We start from the raw sequence: 13,445 nt of genomic DNA, 5'->3' as shown, positions 1-13,445 counted from the left end.
AAACTGACTATGAAAACGCCTAAGAGCAGAGGTGTTAGCAGTGGCATTGTCTACCGTGATGCAAAACAGTTTCTCAATTCCCCAGTCAGCTAAGCATTCTAAAAGAACTGTGGAAATCATCTGACCTTTATGATCCATGACCAGTTTGAAACCAAGGATGATCTTCTTCAGCTGCCAAGTCGGGTCAACAAAATGTGCAGTTACAACCATGTAACTTGCACCTGCAAATTTTTTTTAAAAATTATGCTATTAGTATAAATAAAAAATGAGATTGTTTTCACTTTTCAGAAAAGAAAGAACCTGACCTGTCACTTGAGAAACCCAAATGTCAGTAGTGAGGGAAACTCTTTGTTTGTTCACCTGCAAATAATTCTTCAATGCCTCTTTCTTCTTCAGAAACATCTCCACAATGTCTCTAGTGGCAGTTCGCCTTGAATGAGGTTTGTAAAGGTTCACCTTCACGCAAAAAAAAAAAAAAATTAACATTAGTTTCATAAATCAGAGAAATAATGTACAATTCAAAGCTTTACCTTATTGCAGAAATACTTCCACCCTGTACTGTCTACGAAAGACAGAGGCAACTCAGCTAACACCAATAGCTCATTCGTAGCTTCTCTGACAACTTTCTCAGGTACCTTTGATGGCTTCAAACTCCCTTCATCATCGATGGAAGTTTGACTCTTTCCTTTGCTGATTAAGTGCGCCTGGTACTCTCTGCAGATGAGCAGGTGCTTCTGGAGATTGGAAGTTCCTGATTTTGTAGCACATGAAAACACCTTCTGGCAGTAGTGGCAAATGCACCTGTCACGGCTCTGCTTTGTCCTGGTGTAATGGTTCCAGACATCTGATCTTGGCACAACAACCTTTTTCACCTTTTTTGCCTCAGGACTTTCTTCGCAAGGTGTACATGTCTCCTTCCTCTTTCCACACCTATCTGGTGTTTCAAAGTTCTCGTATTCAACTCCATCTTGCTTGTCAGCTCCGCTGTTTGTGTTCTTGAATGTTGATGAAGCCATTTGCTAAGAAGTGACAAACAATAGTCAGATTAAACAAATAAAAACAGACAAAACAACTAAAGATTATACACATTTTAGACATGAACAAAAGTAAAAAAACAATTATCTTTAAGCAACAATCAAGATAAATAAAACGTCACAAGAAAATGAAACAACTGCAGATGCTATACAAGTCAAATATACGGGTTTGTTACAAGCACACCACAAATGAAACTAAAAAAATAATTTTTGGAACAAGAATAAACACATACGGGTTTGTCTCAGACTCTCAGTTTTAGTAAACATGAACATCATATAAGAACAGAATAGAACTCTATCAATTAACAACATAAGAAGCCGTTATGTTCATGAAAACAACATACTTAATAGGAAACCGACAAACCCGACAAATCCGAATGACCCAGAAACCCCAGAACATCTAGCCATTACTCGATTGCAGAGAAAAGGAGGAAGAGTATCTTACCTCTTACTGAAATCGTCGAAGGAGGAGAGGAGTTTTGCTGCTTTGTACCTCGGTGAAGAGCACAACTTATATAAGAAAGGAGATTCAAGGGTTTGCGAATCACGGAACCGATTGGAACAGAAATCGGAGAGAATATGTTTAGGAAAGAGGATCATGATTTAGAGAAATCTCAATATTGAGAAATAAGGATCAAATCGTAACAGGATCAAAAGAAATCGCAAAGGAGAAACAATGGAAACCTAGAACATATATCACTTGATCCTCGGGTATCCATTTACCCGATCGGGTTGGTGCTTTTTACCCGACCCGACCCGTAACCCATTATACCAAAAATATGTGACCATTCGGGTTTTTCTCAAGATCCGAACCCGACCCGAACCGGTTTTATCGGACCGGGTTCGGTTCGGTTGATCGGGTTCGGTTTTATTGCCCTGGCCTAGTGTTTATTCTTTGGATTTAAAATTTTTCTTAAATTGCGGATAACAAAAAAAAATGTCGTATATAAAAAGGGAACAAGTAAATACGAACATCTTGAAAATTGTGAACAACTTTGGACCATCGAGCTAACGTCATTTATTCATGTGGACCCTTTTATTTAATTTGTTACATGCGTAAAGTACATAAAATATGGAAAAGAATAACTATATCAAAACGAATATTGTTGTTCAAAAAAAATCAAAACGAATTTATTAACCTATTTATAAATGCTCTAAATTATCCCAAGTTTTGGTTTAGCCTATATGCTCCAGACCGATTTATTGTCAAGTCAAAAGCCTATGTGAAAGTATGAGTTTAAAACTTTAAATACCAGGTATCCGAAATATACAAATAAAATTTGAGAAAACTCGAACAACGATTTACAAAATTTATTATAAGAAAACAAAACAGAAACCAAAATATTAAATAAAAGATAACGCATCTCAAGTATGTGATCCAATGTACTAAAGAATAAGGAACATATATGGGGTATTAAGGATAGATGAAGAACAATGTGATTCTTAACATTAATAATCTAAAATATTGGCTCATTAAACGACTGCAATTTCAAACTGATGTGGCTAGCCATTACATGATTACTACTGCTAAGCGCAGTATGTCTGAAATGTTAAGCAAGATTCTCCATGTTACCACGACTTCCTATTTTCAGGCAAACGAACGATTAGCTTTCGATATTGATTAAAACATGTTTTTAATAAATACTTCCTATTTACCTAATCTCATTATGGACACTATACAGAATACACTTTACAATAAATACGCGAATATTTGTAGGGCCATATTATTAATAGTAACTTCTGGTTAATTATATAATTCACATGCATGGCATGACAAACTCGAGAGTCCGAGTCTTATAACTGGTAAAAAAAGATAGTCCAAGTTCTTAAAACTGGTAAAAAAAGATAGTCCAAAGATGAATTGTATATTACTCCTATGTGATTATAGGTAAATAAAGCGTGTAATTTCAATATATGTATAATATAACCACTCTCAAAAGTCCAGTTAACGAAGATTGAAGTTTACTGACAAAACGAGTTATAACTACAAAGGTTATGAATCTTTTGATATTATCAAGTATATATTTTTTTTTTCTCTTTTTACTGACGAAACGAGTAACTACAGACGTGTCTTATATATATATATATATATAACATACACAAGCACATTTTTTTTGCTAGAATGTTAATATCATATAAAATGAACAAAGAACTTACATAAGAGTTCTAGACAAAATGTTTTGGAGACAAAAAAATAAAACAAGGAAAACATTACACACACCTAAAAAGGTAAAATTTGAGAGATGACTGATCAGCTTAATCGCAGCCACAGAGATAGAAGCGCAAAGAACTCCTTCCTGTGTGTCGTCTGCCAAGAATGATGTTCCTTATCTCACGTTCAAGAGACTTGAAAACCGACGTCGCCGGGAAGAACTTACACAAGCACATTTTGTTTAACATGTTGCTTACTAATTAAAAACTTTTTTTTTGGCTTTTGTAAACAGCTTTTTTTTAGCAATGTAAACAGCTTTGTAAATCCATGAAAGGTATTTTATTTGATTTAATATTACTTTTATCCTTGTCTCACTGCTTCAGTCTTCTCCCCACCAGTCTCTGACACATTTTATCTCTCTAAGAATGGTGTAAATTTGATGCCTGATAGTGCAAGCAAAGCAATCACCCATTACCTTTAATTTTCTTCGTTTCTCCCCTTCTCTGGACAATATTTGTTTTAGGGTATTTTTATTCTTCATCCTACATAGTTTATAGAGAGTAAAAATGTAGAAAATTTGTAGTTTGGTATTTGCACAATACATATAGTTTGTTTTCTCTTTCTCTCTTTTGCTTTATTAGTCCTGAGACTTCCACTATTAATACCCTAAGTCTTCTTAGTTTACCACATTGCCTTCACATCCAAACCCAAATGCAAATCGTTGTCTCCTCTCTTCCTTCAAAGTCTCTCATTACAAGACCCTAATAAATATCTAATCTTTCCTTTGCTGATCCTGACTATATCTTTAACAATGTTCTGACCTTTTGAAGCATATTAAGATCAAAGTCTACTGCTTTCAGTTGTGTGGGTATGTGTTCTTCTTCACTTCAGTCATCAACAACTTCATTCTGTTTTCTGTCATAGCCACTCTTTAACTTTTCTCTTCCTCTCTATTTAATTTCTCATCAAAGTTTGAGGAGGAACAGAGATTGATTGATAATCAAAGAACAGTGCCTTTATGACCAATTTCTTGTTTAAAATTTTGACCACCGTAAATCTCACTTGCATTGAAGCAGATGACTTGTTTTGAAGTGCGTTTGTCAGCTTTTTATCGAGCAGGCTTGCAAAAAGAGTTCTTACCTTCCCTTTCTGGGATATTCTTCCATTTTGTCCTTTAATTAACTGGATTTTTCTAAACTTTGGGTTATTTTTGTTAGCAAAAAAATAAACTTTGGGTTATTTTTCAGTAAAATCATTTAAAATAGTTTTATTTATAAAAATGTGGTCATTTTTCAAGAAAATTCCTTAAGGTTTATTTCAAAGAAGTATCCATCTTTAATAGTTTATAATTTATAATCATTTGTGGTCTTAGTTTAGTTACTAATGATTCTTGTCCAACTGTCTTGTTTACTCCTTCGCTAGCGTCTTTGTCCCCAAATCAAGCACAGTTTGCAACACTTTTTGTACAAGACCTAATAATAAAATGGACATTGCAAGTCAAGATGATCATGATATGCCCATCCCATTAAGCACTACATTTGTTGGTAGTGGTGGCGGTCATGGTCACATGATCCATCATCATCATGATCATCATGCTTCTGATTCTGCTCCTCCAACTCACAACCACAACAACATTACTACTACTCAACCACCACAAATGCAGTTACATGGTAATGGTCATGGCAACAGTAATGATCATCATCATCAAGATCCTCATCATATTGGTTACAACGCAATCATCAAGAAGCCTATGATAAAGTACAAGGAATGTCTCAAGAACCATGCAGCAGCAATGGGAGGCAATGCCACTGATGGGTGTGGAGAGTTTATGCCTAGTGGTGAAGATGGCTCCATTGAAGCCCTCACTTGCTCAGTTTGCAATTGCCACAGAAATTTCCATAGAAAAGAAGTCGAAGGTGAAACAACCGCCACCGCCATTTCCTCTCACCACCAACCTCCTCCACCACGAAAACTCATGGTCAACCACCATAATATAAGATCAGCCATGCCTCACCAAATGATCATGCCGATAGGAGTTTCTAACTATCGGTACATGCATAACTTGGAGTCCGGTGACTTCATGGAACAAGACGGCGTAACCACCGCGTCTAGACCCCCAGCTTACAACCAGAAGAAGAGGTTTAGGACGAAGTTCACGCCGGAGCAGAAAGAAAAGATGCTGAGTTTTGCTGAGAAGGTTGGGTGGAAGATACAAAGGCAAGAAGATTGCGTTGTTCAGAGATTTTGTGAAGAGATTGGAGTGAAGAGAAGAGTCCTTAAGGTTTGGATGCACAACAACAAGCTACATTTTTCCAATAAGAACACTAGCAACAACATTAACCTCGAAGGCAACGACAATGACAAGATCAACAACGTTAACAATGTTGATGTGTCCGGTAATAACGACATGATTTAATATTAATATTACGTTTTTTTTATGATTTGATTATGATAAGTCATCTTTATGTGAGCTACTAGGGTTTGAATCTTATTTTCTAGTAAGTGTGGGGTTATATTTATATATAAACTCGTTTTGCTATTTATCTTTTATTTTCGGGTCGATGTAGTGTCTATTTTCCTTTTGGAATTTATATATATTGAACTTCTTGTAATAAATGTATGACCAGTCATTTTTGTTTTTCTTCTTCTTTTGGGTATGTAAGAAAATCTACTTTGGTTATATCGTTTTGAATCATTAGAGCATCATTATTGTTGAGATAATCTCAGCAAATATAAGAACAAAATTTACTATATAGCTTAGCTATTTAATTAAAGTCTAAGTGATAAAATAAATTGAATCAATAACAAAGTGATAAATGTATAAGGGGGGGTTAGTGGGAGTAGAATTTTTATAGAGTTGATTGATTCTAAAAGTCAAGAGATTTGTTAAATTTGTAAAGAGTTATAAAGAGTATTTCATATTTTAAAAGTTTATGAAAATGTTCTAATTCAAGGATTTTAAGAATCTAGTGGAAATATGCAAGATTTTTGAAGTTTTGTCTTATGAGTAAAATTATCTAGAATTCAATTCCCAATAACTCTAGATTTGATGGAAACTTAGAATCATTAAAAATTAAACTTTTTGAATAACAAGAGATTTTGTAAGTCATTAAACAATCATTAAACCAATAACACTAGATTTTAGTAAGAATCTTAGAATCCACCAACCAATAACAATAGAATTTGAGAATTTCAACAATCACTACAAATCCATATCCCACTAACACCCCCTAAGAATATCTCAATTTTTTATTAATTTCTAGCAAGAATAGTTTCTTACCAATTTTCACTAACTTTTCTATTTTTTTCTTTCTTTTTTCTATTTTAATGTGTATATACTGTTTGGGAAACCACCAATGTGTACTCGCGAGTTGTAAGTCAGGTCCTTCTGTGCGTGAAGGTTGAGTAAATATGCAGTTGGTTTGTCACAAGGGATCACATTTATGATTTATTAACCACTTCTTAGGTATTTTATAGTAATAACTAATTAGTACTAACTCCATTAATGTGCTATTGAATAAATTATAGAATTTGTCGTTAAGATGATTACTTATTGTTATGTCACATGATTCAGTTTTCTTTGGTTTCTGTATAGAATAGTTTTCATGTCTTGCATGTGTTATTGTTAAACGCATTCATCAAATTCATTCTTTTATTCTCTTTCAACCGATTTTGTGAAAATGCCAATTCGATTTTTTCAGGTTTAAGTTTAGAGTTTTTTTTTCTGGTCATAAATTTTTAGATATCGTTGAAGTTTTAAATTATCGGCTCATAATCGCATCCGTTAATAACATGAATCATATACTCTCGAAGATGGAGTATTATGCTAGCTAAATTCGTGTTATCGATATATGATAGACAAGAATCGTGATACCTATAGTGCAATCAATCGTACTAAAAACAAAAATAAACACTTTACAATCTTGGAGTATAAGAATAGTTCACACATTTTTACGTCAAGTAATTTTGATATCTAATAACCAACTCATCGTGCTAAAAGAAAGGACAAACTTTGTAGGATGAAGAGTCGTCGCTATTACATTTATTGGGGGTAAATAAATAAGAAAATATGATATTCTGAGCCCTATTTATTATGTTTTCTCTCCTATGGATATTTTTTGTTGGAACATTAGAGGTTTCAATTGTAAAACAAAGCGTCGCGGATTTAGGAAATGGCTTAAGCTACAAAAGCCTATTTTTGGCGGTCTCATTGAGACCCACGTCAGCTCGGTGAATGCTCCAAAGATCATCAATGGGGTCTTTCCGGGATGGCGATATGATTGTAATTATGAGTTTTCGGAACTAGGGAAAATCTGGCTGCTATGGCACCCGTCAGTTTCTGTCTCAGTGCTTCACAAATCTCTCCAGTCTATATCCTGTCTGGTGAAGTTACCTTTTGTGACTACTGAACTTGCAGTAACTCTGGTCTACGGATCAAATCATAGGAAAATCAGGAAGCATCTATGGTCGAAGCTTATCTTCTTAGCCTCGTCTCCTCAGATCTCAAATCGCCCATGGGCAATCCTAGGAGACTTGAATCAAACTCTCTATGCTGATGAAGACTCAAACGCGGACCACTTTTGTTCTTCCCGTGGTATGTGTGGATTCTCTCAGTGTGTAATTGATGCTGGGATTCAAGATCTTCAGTTCTGTGGTTCATCTTTCACTTGGTCCAACAATCAAGGACCAGGAATTATCTCAAAGAAGTTAGACAGAATAATGGTAAATGACGAGTGGCTTGCGGCCTTTCCAAATGCTTTGGGAGTCTTCGGAGAGCCGGGAATCTCGGATCACAGTCCATGCTGTATTTTCCTGGATGCGGGGAAGCAGAAGATAAAACGGCCGTTCAAGTTCTTTACCATGCTTAATGATCACCCAGACTTTGTGTATTTGATCTCGGAATGCTGGAACTCTCTAAATTTCTCAGGATCCAAAATGCTAACTGTCTCGAAGAAGCTCAAGCACCTCAAAAGTATAATCCGTGAGTTCAGTCGCCATAACTTCTCTGGAATTGAAAAGAGAGTAACGGAGGCTTTCGACCACCTGCTCTCTTGCCAACGGGAACTCTTAGCGTCACCAACCTCTGCTACTTCTATCAGAGAACGTGAAGCTCACTCCAATTGGTTTTCTCTCGCAAAGGCTGAGGAATCCTTCTTCTTTCAAAGATCTCGAGTAAATTGGGTCGATGTTGGTGACTCGAACACTCAGTACTACCATCGATCGCTAAAGTCTTGCCAAGCGCTTAACCAAATCATCTTTCTTGTTGATGATAATGATAACATCATTGACTCGAATGAGGAAATTAAACAGCATGTTCTGCAGTTCTACCAGCGGTTGCTGGGGGGTCCTGTGACTCCTTCACCAGTCTCCCAGGATGATATAGCATTTCTTCTCCCTTATAGATGCTCTCAGGAGGTCTACCAGCAACTGGCGGCTCCTTATTCGCATGAGGACATTAGAACAGCGTTCTTCTCTCTCCCTAGAGGGAAATCCCCGGGCCCCGATGGTTATCCTGCTGAATTCTACACCGCGCATTGGAGGTCAGTTGGTTCTGATATGACAAGTGCAGTTTCTGAGTTCTTCAGCTCCGGTATTCTCCTCCAACAATGGAATGCAACTGTCCTTACTCTCATCCCTAAGAAGATAAATGCGACCTGAATCTCTGACTTCAGACCTATTTCCTGCTGTAATACCACCTACAAAGTTGTTTCCAAGCTGCTTGCCTCTCGTCTGAAGCAGGTCCTGCCTCTTATCATCTCAAACACGCAATCTGCTTTCATCCCAGGCCGTTTGATGATTGAAAACGTCTTGATGGCTACAGAGCTGATAAACGGCTACAACTGGAAGAGTATCTCTAAAAGATCTATGCTCAAGGTGGACCTAAAAAAGGCTTTCGACTCTCTCGAATGGAGTTTCATCTTCAAAATTATGCAGGCTTTGGAGTTCCCCGACTCTTTTATCAGGCTCATTCGACAGTGTATCACAACAACAAGATTCTCCGTCGCCATAAACGGTGAAATGTGTGGTTATTTCAGAGGAACAAAAGGCCTTAGACAGGGAGACCCGCTATCACCCTACCTGTTTGTTCTAGCCATGGAAGTTCTATCTCAGCTGCTGAATGCAAATTACAGGAATGGTCGCATTGGCTTACATCCGAACGCATCTCATCCGCTGGTTACACACTTGGCTTTTGCTGATGATCTTATGGTCTTCTTCGATGGAGAAAAGAACTCTCTTATAAGTATTGCAGATACACTTCACGAGTTCTCCTCTTGGTCAGGGCTTACGATGAACCGAAACAAAACGGAGCTTTTCATTGCAGGAATGACCCAGGCAGAAGCCGATGATATCTCTCATCTCGGCTTCTCCCTTGGATCATTACCAGTGCGCTATCTTGGATTACCCCTGATGCACCGAAAGCTTCGAATTTGTGACTACAGGCCTCTGCTAGACCAACTAAAGAACAGGTTCTCCTCATGGACCCTCAGAGCTCTCTCCTACGCAGGAAGGACAGTCTTAATCTCCTCTGTCATCTATGGTACTATCAACTTCTGGTTCTCCTCATTCATACTCCCCAAAGGATGTATCAAAATGATCGAATCACTCTGTTCGCGCTTCCTTTGGAATGGTAACATAACCACAAGAGCAGCAGCAAAAGTCTCTTGGTCTCAGCTCAGCCTACCCCGTGATGAAGTGGGCTCGGATTTCGGAACCTGATCATCTGGAACAAAACGCTGTGTCTGAAGCTCATCTGGTTAATCTTCTGCGAATCGGAATCCTTGTGGGCAATATGGGTGAAAGATAACTACATAAAAGAAGCTTCGTTTGGGAGCTTAGATGAGAGCAAAGTTGCTTCTTGGACGTGGAAAGCGCTACTCAAGCTTAGGCCCCTCGCGGAAAGATTCATTACATGTACACTGGGGAATGGCGATAAGGCTAGCTTCTGGTTTGACAGTTGGTGTGTGTTGGGACCGTTGGAAAGGTTTTTTGGTCCTTCAGGGCCGATGCAAACAGGTATGGAGATAGACTCCAAAGTTGCTGATGCTTGTTCTGACGCTGGCTGGTTACTGAGGCCAGCTAGATCTCAAGAAGCTGAAGAGCTCCAGATACTCCTCTGCTCTGTCCCACTACCGTCGCACTCTCAATCTCCTGATACCTACTCCTGGAGAGTGAACGACACTGACATGGAGTCCTACTCAACTAAGCTCACTTGGGAATCTCTAAGACCCCGAGGACAGAAGCAAGACTGGGCAGGAAAGGTTTGGTTCAAAGGTCATGTTCCAAGTCACGCGTTTATGATGTGGGTCGCACACTTGGATAGGCTTCCCACAAGGTCTCGCTTGGCTTCGTGGGGACTCCAAATTGACACATGCTGTTGTGTGTGTAACCATTTCCATGAAACACGTGATCATGTGTTCCTTAGATGTGAGTATGCAGAGCAAATTTGGAAAATGGCAATTAGGCGACTGGGATACAGACCAGTCCTCTTCCACACTTGGGACGCCCTTCTTGCTTGGATAGATATGAGGGTTAGACACTGTCCTTCGACTCTCCGTAAACTAACTGTCCAAGCTATCCTATACAGACTTTGGCGTGAGAGGAATCAGCGGCTGCACAATGCCTCACCAACACCACCCCAAGTAAGCTTTAAGGAGATAGACAGACAGATAAGGAACGCCATCTTGGCTAGGAAACACCGCAGGAATTTCAAAAACCTCATGCAAATCTGGTTGACTCATGAGTAATGGCTTTACTCTGTTTTTGTAGTTCTTTTTAAGCTCTCCCCTGTTTTTACTTTTTTTGCCTGGGGTTTGCTTCACCTACTTTGTTTTTGTACAAGTAACATTTCTCTTCTGATTAATGAATTCACATACTTAGCAAAAAAAAAAAAAAGAAACTCCATTAATGTAGCTGTAAATAAGGTCCCCTCTTCTTCTTACTCAGCTTTGTCAATTTGATCGCATTATTTGTTAGGTTTAGCCGTGAAAAGGGGATTGTACACAACCCGTCTCAGATACAATAGATTTGGCATCAGATATATCTACTTGCAAAGCATCGAGTAGAATTGGTATAGTAGGGGATCATATACCACCATGCATTGGTTGCATTTGTGTAATATCAATTAGTAGAAAACCTCTTATTCTAATTTTTCTTCTTCTTTTCAAGAACTGCTAATGGTACGAGTGCCAATATTTGCCTCCCAAACCAAGATTAGGTTCTACTCAGATTTATCAAGATACATTTCTTTCCAATGTCTTCTTACCTGAATCGAGCGACCGTATCACTTGGTTGAGAATTTTTTTCTTGGATACACACGAACAATTATAAGTATTGCACATGACTGTATCACAGATTAAACTTTCAAAAGGAGGCTAATTAAGGAGCTTTAAGATAACTTAAAAAAGTTTTGGTGTAACGATCTAGAAATCGAACTTTGGTATCTTTATTTCATGAATCAATTAAGCAATTCATCTAGTCGCATGATTGACTACATGGCTAGAACTGCACTGTAATGAGTGTACGTGCATATGACTTGATAGGCTGATACCAAAAAATAATGGAGCTGAAGCAAGTAATAAAGTTTAAAAATATGGATTAATTTAAGAATATTATAATCTATTGTTTTAGACTTTTAGTCTTAGCAAAATCTCTTAGACCATGAGCATTAGTGAACCCCCCTTGGGGTTCACAAGTATTTTTTAATATTTTTTATGTGGGTCCATGAATAGTTAAGAACCTGAACCTCTTGTTTTCTGCATTAGTGAACCTAAAGAAGAAGTTCATAGAAATAAAATAATAATATTTATTATTCATAATAATTTTTTTTTTCCAAATTTCTAATTATTGAGAAAACATGAATAAAATAATACATTAAAATATATTTTAAATTTTTTTAAACATTTTATTCAATACATAATGAGTAGAATACATAAAACAAGAAATTCAATAACATACAAAGCTTATTCATCGTCATCACCAAACTTTTGCCATATATTTTCCATTAAATCAGCTTTAAGACGAGCATGTTTCGCTGGATCTCGAACTTCTCTGCGCATGCCTAACATATCGACATGAATACTATCCCTCCTTGTCACCCTCGAACTTCTACTTGACTCTCCTGACTCGAACTCAGATGTGTCAATTTGAGCGTATCCGTGTCGTTCGTTCTCCACTATCATATTGTGCAAAATGACACAAGTTCTCATTATCTTTCCTATCTTTTCCTTGTCCCATAGTAGAGCTGGGTTTTTAACAATTGCAAACCTTGATTGTAATACTCCAAAAGCCCGTTCGACATCTTTTCTGGCGGATTCTTGTTTTTTTGCAAATTTCTCAGCTTTAGGACCTTGAGGAAGTGGGATGGATTGGATAAATGTTGACCAGTTTGGATAAATTCCGTCAGTAAGATAGTACGCCATACGATAAGTGTGGTTGTTGACCTTGAACTTAACTTTTGGTGCTCGACCTTGTACGATGTCATCGAAAACCGGTGACCGATCAAGAACATTGATATCATTGAGGGTACCTGGTAATCCGAAAAATGCGTGCCATATCCAAAGATCTTGTGATGCCACAGCTTCTAAGACAATTGTCGGCTTTCCCGTACCACGTGTGTACTGACCTTTCCAAGCGGTTGGGCAGTTTTTCCACTCCCAATGCATACAATCGATGCTGCCTATCATCCCTGGAAAACCGCGTACCTCTCCAACATCGAGCAATCGTTGAAGATCCTCAGCTGTAGGGCTGCGGAGATACTCATCTCCAAACAAATTTATAATTGCATTAGTGAAATTTTCCAAACATAAACGTGAAGTACTGTCAGCAAGTCGGAGATACTCGTCATATGTATCTCCTGATTGACCATATGCCAGCATACGTATAGCTGCCGTACACTTTTGAAGTGCAGATAGCCCATACCTTCCGCAAGCATTTCGTCTTTGCTGAAAGTATGGAACTTCATTACTTACACGTTCGACAATGTGGAGGAACAATGGCTTGTTCATTCGAAAACGCCTCCTAAACATTTGCGGTGGGTATGTAGGATTTTCTTGGAAATAATCGTTCCATAGCTGATTGTGTCCTTGTTCACGATGTCTTTCGATATAAGCCCGTCTTTTCTGCTTGTTGGGGTGAGCATCTATCACTGAGTCGATGAAATTATCAACTACTTGGTCGACCATTTCTTCTAAAGCTTCATCAACTTCATCACTTGATGAGGAAGACATTAGTGAAATTTTTTCCTAAAATCAGAAAACGGG

The 13,445-nt window shown here is 37.8% G+C and overlaps 3 protein-coding genes across 3 annotated transcripts; 2 read left to right on the top strand and 1 right to left on the bottom strand.

The window, feature by feature from the left end:
• The first annotated feature begins 1,926 nt into the window (after positions 1-1,926).
• LOC103872237 (zinc-finger homeodomain protein 4) lies at positions 1,927-5,881 on the top strand. The gene is made up of 2 exons (XM_009150571.3): positions 1,927-4,054; positions 4,609-5,881. The coding sequence occupies exon 2, from the start codon at positions 4,670-4,672 to the stop codon at positions 5,600-5,602; it is 933 nt and encodes a 310-aa protein (XP_009148819.1). The 5' UTR covers positions 1,927-4,054; positions 4,609-4,669; the 3' UTR covers positions 5,603-5,881.
• Positions 5,882-10,202: 4,321 nt separating this feature from the next.
• Positions 10,203-10,931, top strand: LOC117125917. Its single transcript, XM_033272869.1, has one exon. It carries the CDS (start codon positions 10,203-10,205, stop codon positions 10,929-10,931), a length of 729 nt encoding a protein of 242 aa, XP_033128760.1.
• Positions 10,932-12,146: 1,215 nt separating this feature from the next.
• LOC103872621 lies at positions 12,147-13,412 on the bottom strand. The gene is made up of 2 exons (XM_033272868.1): positions 12,851-13,412; positions 12,147-12,358 (listed from the first exon to the last, which is right to left on the bottom strand). Exons 1-2 carry the CDS (start codon positions 13,410-13,412, stop codon positions 12,147-12,149), a joined length of 774 nt encoding a protein of 257 aa, XP_033128759.1.
• Positions 13,413-13,445: the final 33 nt, after the last annotated feature.

The sequence above is a fragment of the Brassica rapa genome, chromosome A06 (assembly GCF_000309985.2).
Source record: "Brassica rapa cultivar Chiifu-401-42 chromosome A06, CAAS_Brap_v3.01, whole genome shotgun sequence".
NCBI classification, from domain to species: domain Eukaryota; kingdom Viridiplantae; phylum Streptophyta; class Magnoliopsida; order Brassicales; family Brassicaceae; genus Brassica; species Brassica rapa.
This window is presented reverse-complemented; position numbering and strand designations above follow the sequence as displayed.

What these genes read in the sequence shown, in the direction of transcription:
- LOC103872237 (XM_009150571.3), top strand. Translation starts at nt 4,670, where the DNA reads ATGGACATTGCAAGTCAAGATGATCATGATATGCCCATCCCATTAAGC.
- LOC117125917 (XM_033272869.1), top strand. Translation starts at nt 10,203, where the DNA reads ATGGAGATAGACTCCAAAGTTGCTGATGCTTGTTCTGACGCTGGCTGG.
- LOC103872621 (XM_033272868.1), bottom strand. Translation starts at nt 13,412, where the DNA reads ATGTCTTCCTCATCAAGTGATGAAGTTGATGAAGCTTTAGAAGAAATG. An exon ending in GATGATAGGCAGCATCGATT is followed by an intron (nt 12,359 to 12,850) that starts GTATGCATTGGG and finishes ACAATATGATAG; the next exon opens with TGGAGAACGAACGACACGGA.